The sequence below is a fragment of the Bombina bombina genome, chromosome 6 (genome assembly GCF_027579735.1).
Source record: "Bombina bombina isolate aBomBom1 chromosome 6, aBomBom1.pri, whole genome shotgun sequence".
NCBI lineage: Eukaryota > Metazoa > Chordata > Amphibia > Anura > Bombinatoridae > Bombina > Bombina bombina.
Window position 1 is genome coordinate 6868537 of NC_069504.1, and position 22570 is coordinate 6891106.

Sequence of the window (22570 nt, forward strand, 5' to 3'; positions counted from 1 at the left end):
ACAGCCCCTTCTGTTACACACATCTACATCATATCAGAACCCTGTCCGTGCAGCCCATCTGTAAAGCACATACCGACATCCGATCAGGCCCCTGCAGCCCCTTCTGTCGCACATACCCACATCAGATCAGGCCCCTGCAGCCCCTTCTGTCGCACATATCTACATCAGATCAAAGGTCCCTGCAGCCCATCTGTAAAGCACATACCCACATCAGATCAGTCCCCTGCAGCCCCTTCTGTTACACATATCTACATATCAGAACCCTGTCCGTGCAGCCCATCTGTAAAGCACATACCCACATCAGATCAGGCCCCTGCAGCCCCTTATGTTACACATATCTACATCATATCAGAACCATGTCCCTGCAGCCCATCTGTAAAGCATATACCCACATCAGATCAGGCCCCTGCAGCCCCTTATGTTACACATATCTACATCATATCAGAACCCTGTCCCTGCAGCCCATCTGTAAAGCACATGTCCATGCAGCCCATCTGTAAAGCACATACCCACATCAGATCTGGCCCCTACTGCCCCTTCTGTTACACATATCTACATCATATCAGAACCCTGTCCGTGCAGCCCATCTGTAAAGCACATAACCACATCAGATCTGGCCCCTTCTGCCCCTTCTGTTACACATATCTACATCATATCAGAACCCTGTCCGTGCAGCCCATCTGTAAAGCACATACCCACATCAGATCTGGCCCCTACTGCCCCTTCTGTTACATATCTACATCATATCAGAACCCTGTCTGTGCAGCCCATCTGTAAAGCATATACCCACATCAGATCAGGCCCCTACTCCCCCTTCTGTCACACATATCTACATCATATCAGAACCCTGTCCCTGCAGCCCATCTGTAAAGCACATGTCCATGCAGCCCATCTGTAAAGCATAAACCCACATCAGATCAGGCCCGTGCAGCCCATCTGTAAAGCACATACCCACATCAGATCAGGCCCATGCAGCCCCTTCTGTCGCACATACCCACATCGGATCAGGCCCCTGCAGCCCCTTCTGTCACACATCTACATCATATCAGAACCCTGTCCCTGCAGCCCATCTGTAAAGCACATACCCACACCAGATCAGGCCCCTACAGCCCCTTCTGTCTCACACATCTACTTCATATCAGAACCCTGTCCCTGCAGCCCATCTGTAAAGCACATACCCACATCTGATCTGGCCCCTGCAGCCCCTTCTGTCACACATATCTACATCATATCAGAACCCTGTCCCTGCAGCCCATCTGTAAAGCACATACCCACATCTGATCTGGCCCCTGCAGCCCCTTCTGTCACACATATCTACATCATATCAGAACCCTGTCCCTGCAGCCCATCTGTAAAGCACATACCCACATCTGATCTGGCCCCTGCAGCCCCTTCTGTCACACATATCTACATCATATCAGAACCCTGTCCCTGCAGCCCATCTGTAAAGCACATGTCCATGCAGCCCATCTGTAAAGCACATACCCACATCTGATCTGGCCCCTGCAGCCCCTTCTGTCACACATATCTACATCATATCAGAACCCTGTCCCTGCAGCCCATCTGTAAAGCACATACCCACATCAGATCAGGCCCCTGCAGCCCCTTCTGTCACACATCTACATCATATCAGAACCTTGTCCGTGCAGCCCATCTGTAAAGCACATACCCACATCTGATCTGGCCCCTGCAGCCCCTTCTGTCACACATATCTACATCATATCAGAACCCTGTCCCTGCAGCCCATCTGTAAAGCACATGTCCATGCAGCCCATCTGTAAAGCACATACCCACATCTGATCTGGCCCCTGCAGCCCCTTCTGTCACACATATCTACATCATATCAGAACCCTGTCCCTGCAGCCCATCTGTAAAGCATATACCCACATCAGATCAGGCCCCTGCTGCCCCTTCTGTCACACATCTACATCATATCAGAACCCTGTCCGTGCAGCCCATCTGTAAAGCACATACCCACATCAGATCAGGCCCCTTCTGTCACACATCTACATCATATCAGAACCCTGTCTGTGCAGCCCATCTGTAAAGCACATACCCACATCAGAGCAGGCCCCTGCTGCCCCTTCTGTTACACATATCTACATCATATCAGAACCCTGTCCCTGCAGCCCATCTGTAAAGCATATACCCACATCAGATCAGGCCCCTGCAGCCCCTTCTGTCACACATAGCTACATCATATCATAACCCTGTCCGTGCAGCCCATCTGTAAAGCACATACCCACATCAGATCAGGCCCCTGCAGCCCCTTCTGTCACACATATCTACATCATATCATAACCCTGTCCGTGCAGCCCATCTGTAAAGCATATACCCACATCAGATCAGGCTCCTGCAGCCCCTTCTGTCACACATATCTACATCAGATCAAAGGTCCCTACAGCCCCTTCTGTTACACACATCTACATCATATCAGAACCCTGTCCGTGCAGCCCATCTGTAAAGCACATACCGACATCAGATCAGGCCCCTGCAGCCCCTTCTGTCGCACATATCTACATATCAGAACCCTGTCCGTGCAGCCCATCTGTAAAGCACATACCCACATCAGATCAGGCCCCTGCAGCCCCTTATGTTACACATATCTACATCATATCAGAACCATGTCCCTGCAGCCCATCTGTAAAGCATATACCCACATCAGATCAGGCCCCTGCAGCCCCTTATGTTACACATATCTACATCATATCAGAACCCTGTCCCTGCAGCCCATCTGTAAAGCACATGTCCATGCAGCCCATCTGTAAAGCACATACCCACATCAGATCTGGCCCCTACTGCCCCTTCTGTTACACATATCTACATCATATCAGAACCCTGTCCGTGCAGCCCATCTGTAAAGCACATAACCACATCAGATGTGGCCCCTTCTGCCCCTTCTGTTACATATCTACATCATATCAGAACCCTGTCTGTGCAGCCCATCTGTAAAGCATATACCCACATCAGATCAGGCCCCTACTCCCCCTTCTGTCACACATATCTACATCATATCAGAACCCTGTCCCTGCAGCCCATCTGTAAAGCACATGTCCATGCAGCCCATCTGTAAAGCATAAACCCACATCAGATCAGGCCCGTGCAGCCCATCTGTAAAGCACATACCCACATCAGATCAGGCCCGTGCAGCCCATCTGTAAAGCACATACCCACATCAGATCAGGCCCATGCAGCCCCTTCTGTCGCACATACCCACATCAGATCAGGCCCCTGCAGCCCCTTCTGTCACACATCTACATCATATCAGAACCCTGTCCCTGCAGCCCATCTGTAAAGCACATGCCCACACCAGATCAGGCCCCTACAGCCCCTTCTGTCTCACACATCTACTTCATATCAGAACCCTGTCCCTGCAGCCCATCTGTAAAGCACATACCCACATCTGATCTGGCCCCTGCAGCCCCTTCTGTCACACATATCTACATCATATCAGAACCCTGTCCCTGCAGCCCATCTGTAAAGCACATACCCACATCTGATCTGGCCCCTGCAGCCCCTTCTGTCACACATATCTACATCATATCAGAACCCTGTCCCTGCAGCCCATCTGTAAAGCACATACCCACATCTGATCTGGCCCCTGCAGCCCCTTCTGTCACACATATCTACATCATATCAGAACCCTGTCCCTGCAGCCCATCTGTAAAGCACATGTCCATGCAGCCCATCTGTAAAGCACATACCCACATCTGATCTGGCCCCTGCAGCCCCTTCTGTCACACATATCTACATCATATCAGAACCCTGTCCCTGCAGCCCATCTGTAAAGCACATACCCACATCAGATCAGGCCCCTGCAGCCCCTTCTGTCACACATCTACATCATATCAGAACCTTGTCCGTGCAGCCCATCTGTAAAGCACATACCCACATCAGATCTGGCCCCTACTGCCTCTTCTGTCACACATATCTACATCATATCAGAACCCTGTCCCTGCAGCCCATCTGTAAAGCATATACCCACATCAGATCAGGCCCCTGCTGCCCCTTCTGTCACACATCTACATCATATCAGAACCCTGTCCGTGCAGCCCATCTGTAAAGCACATACCCACATCAGATCAGGCCCCTTCTGTCACACATCTACATCATATCAGAACCCTGTCTGTGCAGCCCATCTGTAAAGCACATACCCACATCAGAGCAGGCCCCTGCTGCCCCTTCTGTCACACATCTACATCATATCAGAACCCTGTCCCTGCAGCCCATCTGTAAAGCACATACCCACATCAGATCAGGCCCCTGCAGCCCCTTCTGTTACACATATCTACATCATATCAGAACCCTGTCCCTGCAGCCCATCTGTAAAGCACATACCCACATCAGATCAGGCCCCTTCTGTTACACATATCTACATCATATCAGAACCCTATCCCTGCAGCCCATCTGTAAAGCACATACCCACATCAGATCAGGCCCCTGCAGCCCCTTCTGTCACACATATCTACATCATATCAGAATCCTGTTCCTGCAGCCCATCTGTAAAGCATATACCCACATCAGATCAGGTCCCTGCAGCCTCTTCTTTCACACATATCTACATCATATCAGAACCCTATCCCTGCAGCCCATCTGTAAAGCACATACCCACATCAGATCAGTCCCCTGCAGCCCCTTCTGTTACACATATCTACATCATATCAGAACCCTGTCCGTGCAGCCCATCTGTAAAGCACATACCCACATCAGATCATGTCCCTGCAGCCTCTTCTGTCACACATCTACATCATATCAGAACCCTGTCCGTGCAGCCCATCTGTAAAGCACATACCCACATCAGATCAGTCCCCTGCAGCCCCTTCTGTTACACATATCTACATCATATCAGAACCCTGTCCCTGCAGCCCATCTGTAAAGCACATACCCACACCAGATCAGGCCCCTGCAGTCCCTTCTGTCACACATATCTACATCATATCATAACCCTGTCCGTGCAGCCCATCTGTAAAGCATATACCCACATCAGATCAGGCCCCTGCAGCCCCTTCTGTCACACATAGCTACATCATATCATAACCCTGTCCGTGCAGCCCATCTGTAAAGCACATACCCACATCAGATCAGGCCCCTGCAGCCCCTTCTGTCACACATATCTACATCATATCATAACCCTGTCCGTGCAGCCCATCTGTAAAGCATATACCCACATCAGATCAGGCCCCTGCAGCCTCTTCTGTCACACATATCTACATCAGATCAGGCCCCTGCAGCCCCTTCTGTCACACATATCTACATCAGATCAGTCCCCTGCAGCCCCTTCTGTCACACATATCTACATCATATCATAACCCTGTCCCTGCAGCCCATCTGTAAAGCACATACCCACATCAGATCAGGCCCCTGCTGCCCCTTCTGTCACACACATCTACATCAGATCCTAATTGAAAATCTACCTCAACCACATATTATAACAAGATAGTAGAATATATTACTTTAGTGTAGTGTTTTTTAATTAATTTCTGTGTGTGTTTATTTCACTTAAACTGAAGCTTTTTTGTTGTTGGTTACATAAGTCTGTGTGCACATGCAATACACACAACACATTGTCACTGGGAGCTAATAGCTATTGTCTCCTGTCATAAAGCAGAATCATCATCTGGCACTGGGAATGCGCACTATGGAGACTGATGGGTCTAAATTCGCTGACCTTGACCAGGAGAAGTACGATGCTGATGACAATGTGAAGATTATTTGTCTGGGTGACAGTGCAGTGGGCAAGTCAAAGTGAGTAACAGATGTGTCTAATGTCTTTTATCTACATAGTCTGCCCCTCCCCCACAGGGTGACACAGTGACACAGGCAGGAGAGAGCTACAGGATATGGTCTGTCCCTCCCCCACAGGGTGACACAGTGACACAGACAGGAGATTGCTACAGGGCATGGTCTGTCCCTCCCCAACAGGGTGACACAGTGACACAGACAGGAGAGAGCTACAGGACATTGTCCTTCCCCCACAGGGTGACACAGACAGGAGATTGCTACAGGGCATGGTCTGTCCCTCCCCTACAGGGTGACACAGTGACACAGGCAGGAGAGAGCTACAGGACATTGTCTGTCCCTCCCCCACAGGGTGACACAGTGACACAGGCAGGAGAGAGCTACAGTACATGGTCTGTCCCTCCCCCACAGGGTGACACAGGCAGGAGAGAGCTACAGGACATGGTCTGTCCCTCCCCCACAGGGTGACACAGGCAGGAGAGAGCTACAGGACATTGTCCTTCCCCCACAGGGTGACACAGTGACACAGGCAGGAGAGAGCTACAGGACACGGTCTGTCCCTCCCCCACAGGGTGACACAGTGACACAGGCAGGAGAGAGCTACAGGACATGGTCTGTCCCTCCCCCACAGGGTGACACAGGCAGGAGAGAGCTACAGGACATGGTCTGTCCCTCCCCCACAGGGTGACACAGTGACGCAGGCAGGAGAGAGCTACAGGACATGGTCTGTCCCTCCCCCACAGGGTGACACAGTGACACAGGCAGGAGAGAGCTACAGGACATTGTCTGTCCCTCCCCCACAGGGTGACACAGTGACACAGGCAGGAGAGAGCTACAGGACATGGTCTGTCCCTCCCCCACAGGGTGACACAGGCAGAAGAGAGCTACAGGACATGGTCTGTCCCTCCCCCACAGGGTGACACAGTGACACAGGCAGGAGATTGCTACAGGGCATGGTCTGTCCCTCCCCAACAGGGTGACACAGTGACACAGGCAGGAGAGAGCTACGGGACATTGTCTGTCCCTCCCCCACAGGGTGACACAGGCAGGAGAGAGCTACAGGACATTGTCTGTCCCTCCCCCACAGGGTGACACAGTGACACAGGCAGGAGAGAGCTACAGGACACGGTCTGTCCCTCCCCAACAGGGTGACACAGTGACACAGGCAGGAGAGAGCTACAGGACATTGTCTGTCCCTCCCCCACAGGGTGACACAGTGACACAGGCAGGAGAGAGCTACAGGACATGGTCTGTCCCTCCCCCACAGGGTGACACAGGCAGGAGAGAGCTACAGGGCATTGTCTGTCCCTCCCCCCACAGGGTGACATAGTGACACAGACAGGAGAGAGCTACAGGACATGGTCTGTCCCTCCCCCACAGGGTGACACAGGCAGGAGAGAGCTACAGGGCATTGTCTGTCCCTCCCCCCACAGGGTGACATAGTGACACAGACAGGAGAGAGCTACAGGACATTGTCTGTCCCTCCCCCAGAGGGTGACACAGTGACACAGGCAGGAGAGAGCTACAGGACATGGTCTGTCCCTCCCCCACAGGGTGACATAGTGACACAGGCAGGAGAGAGCTACAGGACATGGTCTGTCCCTCCCCCACAGGGTGACACAGTGACACAGGCAGGAGAGAGCTACAGGACATGGTCTGTCCCTCCCCCACAGCGTGACACAGGCAGGAGAGAGCTACAGGACATATTCTGTCCCTCCCCCACAGGGTGACACAGGGTGACACAGGCAGGAGAGAGCTACAGGACATATTCTGTCCCTCCCCCACAGGGTGACACAGTGACACAGGCAGGAGAGAGCTACAGGACATGGTCTGTCTCTCCCCAACAGGGTGACATAGTGACACAGGCAGGAGAGAGCTACAGGACATGGTCTGTCCCTCCCCCACAGGGTGACACAGTGACACAGGCAGGAGAGAGCTACAGGACATGGTCTGTCCCTCCCCAACAGGGTGACACAGTGACACAGGCAGGAGAGAGCTACAGGACATGGTCTGTCCCTCCCCCACAGGGTGACACAGTGACACAGGCAGGAGAGAGCTACAGGACATGGTCTGTCCCTCCCCAACAGGGTGACACAGTGACACAGGCAGGAGAGAGCTACAGGACATGGTCTGTCCCTCCCCAACAGGGTGACACAGTGACACAGGCAGGAGAGAGCTACAGGACATGGTCTGTCCCTCCCCCACAGGGTGACACAGTGACACAGGCAGGAGAGAGCTACAGGACATGGTCTGTCCCTCATCAACAGGGTGACACAGGCAGGAGAGAGCTACAGGACATGGTCTGTCCCTCCCCCACAGGGTGACACAGGCAGGAGAGAGCTACAGGACATGGTCTGTCCCTCATCAACAGGGTAACACAGGGTGACACAGGCAGGAGAGAGCTACAGGACATTGTCTGTCCCTCCCCCACAGGGTGACACAGTGACACAGGCAGGAGAGAGCTACAGGACATTGTCTGTCCCTCCCCCACAGGTTGACACAGTGACACAGGCAGGAGAGAGCTACAGGACATGGTCTGTCCCTCCCCCACAGGGTGACACAGGCAGGAGAGAGCTACAGGGCATTGTCTGTCCCTCCCCCCACAGGGTGACATAGTGACACAGACAGGAGAGAGCTACAGGGCATGGTCTGGGCTACAGGGCATGGCGTTAAGTTATAGAGAAAAACATTTTCATAACCAAGATTTTTCAAAAGCGGATGCTTCTCAAGAGTCTAATGATGAGAATCAGTCTATGCTGCAGCTTTCTCCCCAAGTGTCTTAAACTTTAACGCCCGCACAAGCAGTGCCCTGTACTTTTGCTCTAGCACCTGCTGGAGTTACTTTAAAAGACATAGCTGCGCTTATGTCTTCCACAATTTCTGATGCGTTGTCTGCTTTTCCTATGCTACAAGGCAAGCGTAAGAGGAAAGACAACCATGTTACCAGTAAGGTTTCTGATGCAATGGTGGCAATCTCAGATGTACCCTCCCAGGGAACTGAGATGGAGGGTATAGAGATTCTATCAGAAGGCGAAATTTCAGACTCAGAGTTTGTCTTTGACTGATTCAGAGGTTGTCTCTTTCAGATTTAAACTAGAACACCTCCGCCTGTTACTCAGGGAGGTTTTGGTTACCTTACGATGACACAGTAGTAGTCGATCCTGCAAAATCGAGTAAATTGGACAAATATTTTGAAGTTCCGACTTATTCCGATGTTTTCCAGTTCCTAAGCGAGCTTTGGAGATGGTTTCTAAGGAATGGGAGAGACCAGGTATTCCCTTCTCTCCTATTTTCAAAAAGATGTTTCCTATAGCTGACACTATCAAGGAAACTTGGCAAACGGTTCCTAAGGTGGAAGGGGCTATCTCCACCTTAGCCAAGCGAACTACTATTCCTATTGAGGATAGTTGTGCGTTTAAAGACCCCATGGACAAGAAGTTGGAAGGTCTATTAAAAAAGATTTATGTTCACCAGGGTCTGCTATTGCAGCCGGCTGCGTGCATTGCTACTGTCACTAGTGCGGCGGCTTATTGGTTTGATGCTCTGTCCAAGTCTCTTAAGACTGAAACTTCTTCAGAGGAGATCCAAGATAGTATTAAAGCTCTGAAGTTAGCCAATGCTTTTTTATTATGGATGCTTCTCTGCAAATTACTAAATTGCTAGCTAAGAGTTCAGGGTTCTCTATCCTAGCCCACAGAGCCTTATGGTTAAAACCTTGGTCTGCGGACGTGTCATCCAAGTCTAAGCTTCTAGCAATTCCTTACAAGGGAAAGACCTTGTTTGGACCTGGTCTGAAGGAAATTATCTCCGATATCACGGGAGGTAAGGGTCATCTCCTTCCTCAGGATAAGAGAAGTAAACAAAAAGGACGACAAAGTAATTTTCGTTCCTTTCGAAATTTAAAGGGAAATTCTTTCTCTTCCTCCTCTAAGCAGGAAGGAAACTATTTGCAATCTAAGCCTACTTGGAGACCCAACCAGTCTTTGAACAAGGGTAAACAATCCAAGAAGCCTGCTGCTGAATCCAAAACCGTATGAAGGGCATGCCCCCGATCCGTATCTGGTAGGGGGCAGACTTTCTTTCTTCATTCAGGCTTGGGTGCGGCACGTTCAGGATCCCTGGGCTATTGAAATAATGTCCCAGGGATACAAACTGGAGTTCAAAAATTTTCCTCCCCCGAGGAAGGTTTCTTCTTTCAAGATTATCTGCAAACCAGATAAAGAGAGGCGTTCTTACATTGTGTAAGAGACCTCTCCTCCCTGGGAGTGATTATTCCCGTTCCTGTACAGGAACACGGGCATGGTTTTTTTTTTGTTTTTTTTAATATAAATTTTTATTGAGGATAATGACAAAGTACATAATATACATGAGATGTTTTAAGACAATATACCAATAATGATCAGACAGTAAATCAACATTCTTATGTCTTATAATCACAGTTTATAAGTCTGAGTCTTTGAAATGAACATTAGGTTTCCATTTTTCTCTCCTCCCAGGATTCCACAATGTCCATTTATAACCTGATGCTAGTTGTTTTCAGCTTCCTCATTTATTTCTATAAACCTAAATAAACTAGAACAAACATAACAAACACAAAACCAACAGTTTCCATCATATTATTCACCCTATAGTAGGGTCAGTATGTGTTGAGATTGGTGGGTGTAGGGGAAGAAAAAAAAAGAGATCCTCACTCCCCCCCCCAGCGAGTTATACATGAATCCCCACTCCCCCCTCAGAAGCAGTCAGCATATACTCAGTCTGGGCAAAGGGGATAAGAATCTGCTTCTGAATTTCAATTCTGAGTGTAACAATGCACTCCCGCCATTTGTTTAAGAAATGTCTGAACAGTCTGGACGTGTCCATCTTAGTGTCAAGCTGTTCTATCAGTAGTTGCCTATGTATACTACGTTTGTCACAAATGAAGGGGCTTCTTTCAAAGTCCAGGCTTTCAAAATGACCTTTCTTGCTATAAGGACAATCGTGGTAAGCAAAGGACTTAATCTAGGGCTCAGATCCTCCCAATCCAGGAAGCAAATTTGTTTGATTCCAATTTTATTCCTGACTGCTACAACATTAGAGATCCAAAAAGCCACCCTTCCCCAAAACTGTCCTACTCGCGGACATGTAAAAAAATAATGAAGGAGGTCTGGATCGCTCATTCTGCATTTACTACATTGGGTTGCCACTTAGAAAGCCTGCGAGGAGTTAGGTAGTCCCTGTGCAACATTCTGACCTGGGATTCCCTAAGTGTCATGGATAATGTCGCTTTTCGTACTGTTTCTAAGCTTCGCTGAATCACCACTATCAAATCCTCATCCTCTATATCCTTACTCCATATATTCACTAGTAGCTCCAGAGTTTTAGTGTCAGTCTTACAGAGTAGAGTTTTGTATAAACCTGAAATTGTAAATCTGCCCAGTTTGAATGAAACCACTGAAGAGTTAAAGGGACACTGTACCCAAAATTTTTCTTTTGTAATTCAGAAAGAGCATGCAATTTTAAGCAACTTTCTAATTTACTCCTATTTCAATTTTTCTTCATTCTCTTGCTATCATTATTTGAAAAAGAAGGCATCTAAGCTTTTTTTTGGTTTCAGTACTCTGGACAGCAGTTTTTTATTGGTGGATGAATTTATCCACCAATCAGCAAGGACAACCCAGGTTGTTCACCAAAAATGGGCCGGCATCTAAACTTACATTCTTGCATTTCAAATAAAGATACCAAGAGAATGAAGAACATTTGATAATAGGAGTAAATTAGAAAGTTGCTTAAAATTTCATGCTCAATCTGAATCACGAAAGAAAATTTTTGGGTACAGTGTCCCTTTAAGAGCATGAGGTTCCCAAAAATATGGGTCTGTGTTAATCAGCTGATTAACGTAATGCCTCATCTGTAAGTAGGCGTAGAAGTAAGTTTTTGGTATTCTAAACTGATTTTGTAAGTCAGCAAATGTTTTAACACTCTTTGTAGATAGATCCAGGGTATCTCACACCAAGCGCAGGCCCCCGTCCTCCCAAGTAATAAAAGGGGAGGTATCCACGCCCGGAGGAAAGTCAGCGTTCTGCCTTAGCGGGATCATTCTAGAAGATACACAAATCTGTCCTAGGTGACGCAGTGTCAGCCGCCAGGCCTTCAGTGTTTCTCTATAAAGGAAGTTGCCTCTAATATCTAGAGGGATATGGCTGAGTTGAGCAAATGGCAAATAAGCTAAGCTACATTCCCCGAGACAGAAGTTTCCAGTGCAGAATCATAAAAATGGTTAGAATTTAATTGCCAATCTACTATAAAACGACTCAGTGCCGCCCAGTTATAGAGCTTGAGGTTAGGTAGTCCCAATCCTCCTTGAGACGAGGATCCCTACAATTTGGCGAGGGCTATTCTTGGTTTACCACCTTTCCAAAGAAAGCTTGTGATGGTTCGAGTATAAAGAGTCAAGTCTTTCTTTGTTAATAGAAAGGGTAACATCAGGATGGGGTATAGGATCCGTGGTAAGATTACCATCTTGATCAAACCCACCCGTCCCGAAAGGGACACAGGTTATCTCTTCCATCCCTCCAACGTCAGTTGGATATCTCTATAACACGCCAATTTCACCCGGGTATGCAGAGTGTTAACGTCCGTGGATAAGCGAATCCCTAGGTAAGTCAGGGTGGGGGTAGCCTCCCTAAATGGATAGGCAGCCGTTTGGACCGAATGTCTCCGTAACCATAAAATCTCTGACTTGCCCTCATTTATCCGATAGCCCGAGAAGGACCCAAAGGCCTTAATGGTTGCTAGGATTTTGGGGATGTGCTTTGCCGGGTGCTCCACAAAAAGAAGCATATCATCCACGTAAAGAGCCAGGTGCAACCTTGCCGCACCGATAGCCATGCCCGGATAGACACTACGCAATCTGCCTCTCTGTAAAGTAATGCGTGGGGAGAATAAGCCATTAGCAATGATATGAATCCAGGGAGACTCGTACACATTTCGGATATATTAGAAAATTTAGAAAAGGGCCCGAGAACCCAAAGCGATGCATCGCGTCAAATAGATGACTCCAAACCACTCTGTCAAAGGCCTTCTCTGCGTCTAGTGACAGCAGGAAGGCCTCCGACTCACTCTGCTCTCCCCTAGTCCCCGACCCTCCCTAAAAATGTGCTATAGCATGTAATACACGTCTGACATTGGTTACCGAGGTTCTATTGCACATGAACCCCGTCTGATCGGGGTGTATAATATCTGTCATTATAAATGTCAGCCTGTCTGTCAAGATTTTCATTAAAATCTTGTAGTCTGAATCAAGAAGAGAAATAGGGCGGTAAGACTCAGGTAATACCGGATCTTTTCCAGACTTTGGTATCAGGGACACATTTGCCATAGTGAACACCTTTTGAAGGGGAGAGCAGATCTGCATAATATGAATTATATAATTTAGTAAGAGTGGGAGTGACCTGGGCCCTTAGTATCTTGTAAAATTCTATAGGCAGCCCATCTGGGCCCGCCGCTTTACCATTAGCCATGGACGAGATTGTTTTCAATATCTCTTTTGGGTGAGATAGGGGCATTGAGAGCTGCTAAGTGCTCCGGAGTAATCTGTGGCAAGTCCAGGCCTTCCCAAAAGGAGGAGATAAACTCCTCAGAGGGTACCTTCTGGGTAGAGTATAAGTCGAGTAATATTTCGCTAAAGCACCCACAATGGCCTCAGGTGTCTTGTGGGTGTTGTTGCAATATGTAAGGGCCGCGATTGGCTTACGCGCTTCCCGATGGGTTGTCAATGAAGCTAACAGTTTGCCCAATCTGTCGCCTCCTCTATAATATTTGGCACTAGCTCTGAGGAGTTGCGCAACTGCTTGATGATGCAAAAAAACATCTAGTTCACCCTTACTAGCAAGATATTTGTCTTTGGTTAAAGGATTCGGGTCACTACAATAAGTCTGATAAGACTCTGTCAGGGTCTCCTGTAAACTCTGCAGCTTGGCCTGCATTTTCCTACGTAACGTAGCAACATAGGATATGATATCTCCCGTCAATACTGCCTTGGCTGTGTTCCAAAACTATTCAGGAGCATCCAGATGAGTCTGATTATCAGTGTAATAATCATTCCACGCATTGACCAAATGCTTAACAAAAGCGTCTGAAGTATAGAGGTAACTAGGAAATTTAAGCGTGTTTTTGTTAGGGACGACGGGGCCCATGGAGATCTCCAATTCAACTGGGGCGTGGTCAGAAACCACTACACTATGTATTTTAGTTCTCGTCACTTTTGGAATCAAGTTGGGAGAGACCATGAAAAGATCGATACGTGAGAGCCTCGGAGTCGCTTTAGAAATGCAGGTAAAGTCTCTGCTGTCAGAGTTCCGTAGCCTCCAGATGTCTACTAGCTGCAAAGAATCAACAAGTCTCAAATACTTTTTTTTTCAAAGGCTCCTCTGCTCATGGGCCGCTGCCTTAGTATGGGGCGCCCTGGATCTTGCATTGTATCGCATAAAGGATTAGGGGCCAAATTGAAATCCCCTCCAAGCACAATATCCATGCCCAAAAATTGAGTTAAAGTTTGAATAAGTGTGGTCCAAAAGGCTGTAGACTTACAATTTGGTGCATATATATTACAAAGTACCAATATTCTCTGGTTAATTTTAACCTGCACTATTAAATATTGCCCCTCATTATCTTTGAGTAGCCATAATCTCAGTCTTTCCCCTTTTCCCAAAGAGAATTGCCTTACCCCTGCTAGAGCTAGTGTGTGACACATACTCAACTGAACCCACCCAGTCTCTTTTTAACTTCATGTTCCACCTCAGAGAGGTGGGTCTCCTGCAATAGAACAGTATCAGTCCCTAAGCGTCTCAAGTGTGCAATATTATTCTCCTCTTGGTGGGAGAGTTAATCCCCCCCACATTCCAGGATGTAAGTCTTACCGCCATTTAGAAGTCAAGGAACGGTCTCTGGTCGTCATCCCCTTCGAATGTTTGAGCGGGAGGGTGGAAGGGAAAGGAGAAGAGAGAGAGAGAGAAAGAAAGAAAAAGACAAAAAAAAAACACACCCTGCATACCTCCTTACAACATTCAGATCTTAACTTAATGACACAATGAATCATGGTCAATTCCAATGCAATATTAGCAACTTTTCCCCAAAGAACAAACTTATTAATAAATACATAGACATTTCAACATTGCAGCAGTAGTAAAAATATTTGGTATTCTCCAGGATGGGGAATTTCTTCCACATCAATCTTGTCATGAAAATTTGAACTAAAGGCCTCTAGTCGCCCCGTCCGATGGAACAGGGCCTTTGTCCCAAACCTGTGAGAATCAAGCACTTGCAGTAATATGTCTACGTACAATAAGTAGATTAACAGCTCACCTTGTTAAGTTGTTGATGTCGGGTCTATTAGAGACTGGGGGGTAGCACCTCATACATTCCAGTTATCTTAACCAACATACTGTATCTAAATTGCTCATTTCTTTCATGTAATTAGCAAGAGTCCATGAGCTAGTGACGTATGGGAATATACATTCCTACCAGGAGGGGCAAAGTTTCCCAAACCTCAAAATGCCTACAAATACACCCCTCACCACACCCACAATTCACTTTTACAAACTTTGCCTCCGATGGAGGTGGTGAAGTAAGTTTGTGCTAGATTCTACGTTGATATGCGCTCCGCAGCAAGTTGGAGCCCGGTTTTCCTCTCAGCGTGCAGTGAATGTCAGAGGGATGTGAGGAGAGTATTGCCTATTTGAATGCAGTGATCTCCTTCTACGGGGTCTATTTCATAGGTTCTCTGTTATCGGTCGTAGAGATTCATCTCTTACCTCCCTTTTCAGATCGACGATATACTCTTATATATACCATTACCTCTGCTGATTCTCGTTTCAGTACTGGTTTGGCTTTCTACAAACATGTAGATGAGTGTCCTGGGGTAAGTAAATCTTATTTTCTGTGACACTCTAAGCTATGGTTGGGCACTTTGTTTATAAAGTTCTAAATATATGTATTCAAACATTTATTTGCCTTGACTCAGAATGTTCAACTTTCCTTATTTTTCAGACAGTCAGTTTCATATTTGGGATAATGCATTTGATTTAATCATTTTTTCTTACCTTCAAAAATTTGATTCTTTTTCCCTGTGGGCTGTTAGGCTCGCGGGGGCTGAAAATGCTTCATTTTATTGCGTCATTCTTGGCGCGGACTTTTTTGGCGCAAAAATTCTTTTCCGTTTCCGGCGTCATACGTGTCGCCGGAAGTTGCGTCATTTTTTTACGTTATTTTGCGCCAAAAATGTCGGCGTTCCGGATGTGGCGTCATTTTTGGCGCCAAAAGCATTTAGGCGCCAAATAATGTGGGCGTCTTATTTGGCGCTAAAAAATATGGGCGTCGCTTTTGTCTCCACATTATTTAAGTCTCATTTTTCATTGCTTCTGGTTGCTAGAAGCTTGTTCTTTGGCATTTTTTCCCATTCCTGAAACTGTCATTTAAGGAATTTGATCAATTTTGCTTTATATGTTGTTTTTTCTCTTACATATTGCAAGATGTCTCACGTTGCATCTGAGTCAGAAGATACTACAGGAAAATCGCTGTCTAGTGCTGGATCTACCAAAGCTAAGTGTATCTGCTGTAAACTTTTGGTAGCTATTCCTCCAGCTGTTGTTTGTATTGATTGTCATGACAAACTTGTTAATGCAGATAATATTTCCTTTAGTAAAGTACCATTGCCTGTTGCAGTTCCTTCAACATCTAAGGTGCAGAATGTTCCTGATAACATAAGAGATTTTGTTTCTGAATCCATAAAGAAGGCTATGTCTGTTATTTCTCCTTCTAGTAAACGTAAAAAATCTTTTAAAACTTCTCTCCCTACAGATGAATTTTTAAATGAACATCATCATTCTGATTCTGATGACTCTTCTGGTTCAGAGGATTCTGTCTCAGAGGTTGATGCTGATAAATCTTCATATTTATTTAAAATGGAATTTATTCGTTCTTTACTTAAAGAAGTTCTAATTGCTTTAGAAATAGAGGATTCTGGTCCTCTTGATACTAATTCTAAACGTTTGGATAAGGTATTTAAATCTCCTGTGGTTATTCCAGAAGTTTTTCCTGTTCCTAATGCTATTTCTGCAGTAATTTCTAAAGAATGGGATAAATTGGGTAATTCATTTACTCCTTCTAAACGTTTTAAGCAATTATATCCTGTGCCGTCTGACAGATTAGAATTTTGGGACAAAATCCCTAAAGTTGATGGGGCCATTTCTACCCTTGCTAAACGTACTACTATTCCTACGTCAGATGGTACTTCGTTTAAAGATCCTTTAGATAGGAAAATTGAATCCTTTCTAAGAAAAGCTTATCTGTGTTCAGGTAATCTTCTTAGACCTGCTATATCTTTGGCTGATGTTGCTGCAGCTTCAACTTTTTGGTTGGAAACTTTAGCGCAACAAGTAACACATCATGATTCTCATGATATTATTCTTCTTCTTCAGCATGCTAATAATTTTATCTGTGATGCCATCTTTGATATTATCAGAGTTGATGTCAGGTTTATGTCTCTAGCTATTTTAGCTAGAAGAGCTTTATGGCTTAAGACTTGGAATGCTGATATGGCTTCTAAATCAACTCTACTTTCCATTTCTTTCCAGGGTAACAAATTATTTGGTTCTCAGTTGGATTCTATTATTTCAACTGTTACTGGTGGGAAAGGAACTTTTTTTACCACAGGATAAAAAATCTAAAGGTAAAAGCAGGGCTAATAATCGTTTTCGTTTCAACAAAGAACAAAAGTCTGATCCTTCATCCTCAGGAGCAGTTTCAGTTTGGAAACCATCTCCAATCTGGAATAAATCCAAGCCAGCCAGAAAGGCAAAGCCTGCTTCTAAGTCCACATGAAGGTGCGGCCCTCATTCCAGCTCAGCTGGTAGGGGGCAGGTTTCGTTTTTTCAAAGAAATTTGGATCAATTCTGTTCACAATCTTTGGATTCAGAACATTGTTTCAGAAGGGTACAGAATTGGTTTCAAGATGAGACCTCCTGCAAAGAGATTTTTTCTTTCCCGTGTCCCAGTAAATCCAGTAAAAGCTCAAGCATTTCTGAATTGTGTTTCAGATCTAGAGTTGACTGGAGTAATTATGCCAGTTCCAGTTCAGGAACAGGGGATGGGGTTTTATTCAAATCTCTTCATTGTACCAAAGAAGGAGAATTCCTTCAGACCAGTTCTGGATCTAAAAATATTGAATCGTTATGTAAGGATACCAACATTCAAGATGGTAACTGTAAGGACTATCTTGCCTTTTGTTCAGCAAGGGAATTATATGTCCACAATAGATTTACAGGCTGCATATCTGCATATTCCGATTCATCCAGATCATTATCAGTTCCTGAGATTCTCTTTTCTGGACAAGCATTACCAGTTTGTGGCTCTGCCGTTTGGCCTAGCTACAGCTCCAAGAATTTTTACAAAGGTTCTCGGTGCCCTTCTGTCTGTAATCAGAGAACAGGGTATTGTGGTATTTCCTTATTTGGACGATATCTTGGTATTTGCTCAGTCTTTACATTTAGCAGAATTTCATATGAATCGACTTGTGGTGTTTCTTCAAGATCATGGTTGGAGGATCAATTTACCAAAAAGTTCATTGATTCCTCAGACAAGGGTAACCTTTCTGGGTTTCCAGATAGATTCAGTGTCCATGACTCTGTCTTTAACAGACAAGAGACGTCTAAAACTGATTGCAGCTTGTCGAAACCTTCAGTCACAATCATTCCCTTCGGTAGCCTTATGCATGGAAATTCTAGGTCTTATGACTGCTGCATCGGACGCGATCCCCTTTGCTCGTTTTCACATGCGACCTCTTCAGCTTTGTATGCTGAATCAATGGTGCAAGGATTACACAAAGATATCTCAATTAATATCTTTAAAACCGATTGTTTGACACTCTCTAACGTGGTGGACAGATCAGCATCGTTTAATTCAGGGGGCTTCTTTTGTGCTTCCGACCTGGACTGTAATTTCAACAGATGCAAGTCTCACAGGTTGGGGAGCTGTGTGGGGATCTCTGACGGCACAAGGAGTTTGGGAATCTCAGGAGGTGAGATTACCGATCAATATTTTGGAACTCCGTGCTATTTTCAGAGCTCTTCAGTTTTGGCCTCTTCTGAAGAGAGAATCGTTCATTTGTTTTCAGACAGACAATGTCACAACTGTGGCATACATCAATCATCAAGGAGGGACTCACAGTCCTCTGGCTATGAAAGAAGTATCTCGAATTTTGGTTTGGGCGGAATCCAGCTCCTGTCTAATCTCTGCGGTTCATATCCCAGGTGTAGACAATTGGGAAGCGGATTATCTCAGTCGCCAAACGTTGCATCCGGGCGAATGGTCTCTTCACCCAGAGGTATTTCTTCAGATTGTTCAAATGTGGGAACTTCCAGAAATAGATTTGATGGCGTCCCATCTAAACAAGAAACTTCCCAGGTATCTGTCCAGATCCCGGGATCCTCAGGCGGAAGCAGTGGATGCATTATCACTTCCTTGGAAGTATCATCCTGCCTATATCTTTCCGCCTCTAGTTCTTCTTCCAAGAGTAATCTCCAAGATTCTGAAGGAATGCTCGTTTGTTCTGCTGGTAGCTCCGGCATGGCCTCACAGGTTTTGGTATGCGGATCTTGTCCGGTTGGCCTCTTGCCAACCGTGGACTCTTCCGTTAAGACCAGACCTTCTGTCACAAGGTCCTTTTTTCCATCAGGATCTGAAATCCTTAAATTTAAAGGTATGGAGATTGAACGCTTGATTCTTCGTCAAAGAGGTTTCTCTGACTCTGTGATTAATACTATGTTACAGGCTCGTAAATCTGTATCTAGAGAGATATATTATAGAGTCTGGAAGACTTATATTTCTTGGTGTATTTCTCATCATTTTTCTTGGCATTCTTTTAGAATACCGAGAATTTTACAGTTTCTTCAGGATGGTTTAGACAAAGGTTTGTCCGCAAGTTCCTTGAAAGGACAAATCTCTGCTCTTTCTGTTCTTTTTCACAGAAAGATTGCTATTCTTCCTGATATTCATTGTTTTGTACAAGCTTTGGTTCGTATAAAACCTGTCATTAAGTCAATTTCTCCTCCTTGGAGTTTGAATTTGGTTCTGGGGGCTCTTCAAGCTCCTCCGTTTGAACCTATGCATTCATTGGACATTAAATTACTTTCTTGGAAAGTTTTGTTCCTTTCTCCAACATAGGTGTGTCCGGTCCACGGCGTCATCCTTACTTGTGGGATATTCTCTTCCCCAACAGGAAATGGCAAAGAGCCCAGCAAAGCTGGTCACATGATCCCTCCTAGGCTCCGCCTACCCCAGTCATTCTCTTTGCCGTTGTACAGGCAACATCTCCACGGAGATGGCTTAGAGTTTTTTAGTGTTTAACTGTAGTTTTTCATTATTCAATCAAGAGTTTGTTGTTTTCAAATAGTGCTGGTACGTACTATTTACTCAGAAACAGAAAAGAGATGAAGAATTCTGTTTGTATGAGGAAAATGATTTTAGCAACCGTAACTAAAATCCATGGCTGTTCCACACAGGACTGTTGAGAGCAATTAACTTCAGTTGGGGGAACAGTTTGCAGTCTCTTGCTGCTTGAGGTATGACACATTCTAACAAGACGATGTAATGCTGGAAGCTGTCATTTTCCCTATGGGATCCGGTAAGCCATGTTTATTACGATTGTAAATAAGGGCTTCACAAGGGCTTATTTAAACTGTAGACTTTTTTTGGGCTAAATCGATTGATATTAACACTTATTTAGCCTTGAGGAATCATTTATTCTGGGTATTTTGATTTAATAATATCGGCAGGCACTGTTTTAGACACCTTATTCTTTAGGGGCTTTCCCAAAGCATAGGCAGAGTCTCATTTTCGCGCCGGTGTTGCGCACTTGTTTTTGAGAGGCATGGCATGCAGTCGCATGTGAGAGGAGCTCTGATACTTATAAAAGACTTCTGAAGGCGTCATTTGGTATCGTATTCCCCTTTGGGTTTGGTTGGGTCTCAGCAAAGCAGATACCAGGGACTGTAAAGGGGTTTAAAGCTTAAAACGGCTCCGGTTCCGTTATTTTAAGGGTTAAAGCTTCCAAAATTGGTGTGCAATATTTTCAAGGCTTTAAGACGCTGTGGTGAAAATTTGGTGAATTTTGAACAATTCCTTCATGTTTTTTCGCAATTGCAGTAATAAAGTGTGTTCAGTTTAAAATTTAAAGTGACAGTAACGGTTTTATTTTAAAACGTTTTTTGTACTTTCTGATCAAGTTTATGCCTGTTTAACATGTCTGAACTACCAGATAGACTGTGTTCTGAATGTGGGGAAGCCAGAATTCCTATTCATTTAAATAAATGTGATTTATGTGATAATGACAATGATGCCCAAGATGATTCCTCAAGTGAGGGGAGTAAGCATGGTACTGCATCATTCCCTCCTTCGTCTACACGAGTCTTGCCCACTCAGGAGGCCCCTAGTACATCTAGCGCGCCAATACTCCTTACTATGCAACAATTAACGGCTGTAATGGATAATTCTGTCAAAAACATTTTAGCCAAAATGAACCCTTGTCAGCGTAAGCGTGGCTGCTCTGTTTTAGTTACTGAAGAGCATGACGACGCTGATATTAATATCTCTGAAGGGCCCCTAACCCAATCTGAGGGGGCCAGGGAGGTTTTGTCTGAGGGAGAAATTACTGATTTAGGGAACATTTCTCAGCAGGCTGAATCTGATGTGATTACATTTAAATTTAAATTGGAACATCTCCGCATTTTGCTTAAGGAGGTATTATCCACTCTGGATGATTGTGAAAATTTAGTCATCCCAGAGAAACTATGTAAAATGGACAAGTTCCTAGAGGTGCCGGGGCTCCCAGAAGCTTTTCCTATACCCAAGCGGGTGGCGGACATTGTTAATAAAGAATGGGAAAGGCCCGGTATTCCTTTCGTCCCTCCCCCCATATTTAAAAAATTGTTTCCTATGGTCGACCCCAGAAAGGACTTATGGCAGTCAGTCCCCAAGGTCGAGGGAGCGGTTTCTACTTTAAACAAACGCACCACTATTCCCATAGAGGATAGTTGTGCTTTCAAAGATCCTATGGATAAAAAATTAGAAGGTTTGCTTAAAAAGATGTTTGTTCAGCAGGGTTACCTTCTACAACCCATTTCATGCATTGTCCCTGTCACTACAGCCGCATATTTCTGGTTTGATGAACTGCTTAAGGTGCTCGATAGTGACTCTCCTCCTTATGAGGAGATTATGGACAGAATCAATGCTCTCAAATTGGCTAATTCTTTCACTCTAGACGCCTCTTTGCAATTGGCTAAGTTAGCGGCTAAGAACTCTGGGTTTGCTATTGTGGCGCGCAGAGCGCTTTGGTTGAAATCTTGGTCGGCTGATGCGTCTTCCAAGAACAAGCTACTAAACATTCCTTTCAAGGGGAAAACGCTGTTTGGTCCTGACTTGAAAGAGATTATCTCTGATATCACTGGGGGTAAGGGCCACGCCCTTCCTCAGGATCGGCCCTTCAAGGCAAAAAATAGACCTAATTTTCGTCCCTTTCGTAAAAACGGACCAGCCCAAGGTGCTACGTCCTCTAAGCAAGAGGGTAATACTTCTCAGGCCAAGCCAGCTTGGAGACCAATGCAAGGCTGGAACAAGGGAAAGCAGGCCAAGAAACCTGCCACTGCTACCAAGACAGCATGAAATATTGGCCCCCGATCCGGGACCGGATCTGGTGGGGGGCAGACTCTCTCTCTTCGCTCAGGCTTGGGCAAGAGATGTTCTGGATCCTTGGGCGCTAGAAATAGTCTCCCAGGGTTATCTTCTGGAATTCAAG

General features: G+C 45.8%; 1 protein-coding gene across 1 annotated transcript in view; it reads left to right on the forward strand.

Annotated features, from left to right (window-relative positions):
* Positions 1 to 22570, forward strand: part of LOC128662523 (rab-like protein 2A) — a gene marked incomplete in the record, with an annotated part of 306732 nt that overhangs the window by 31424 nt on the left and 252738 nt on the right. Inside the window, 1 exon segment of the mRNA XM_053716303.1 lies at positions 5609 to 5745. Coding sequence (XP_053572278.1) covers positions 5630 to 5745 — 116 coding nt within the window.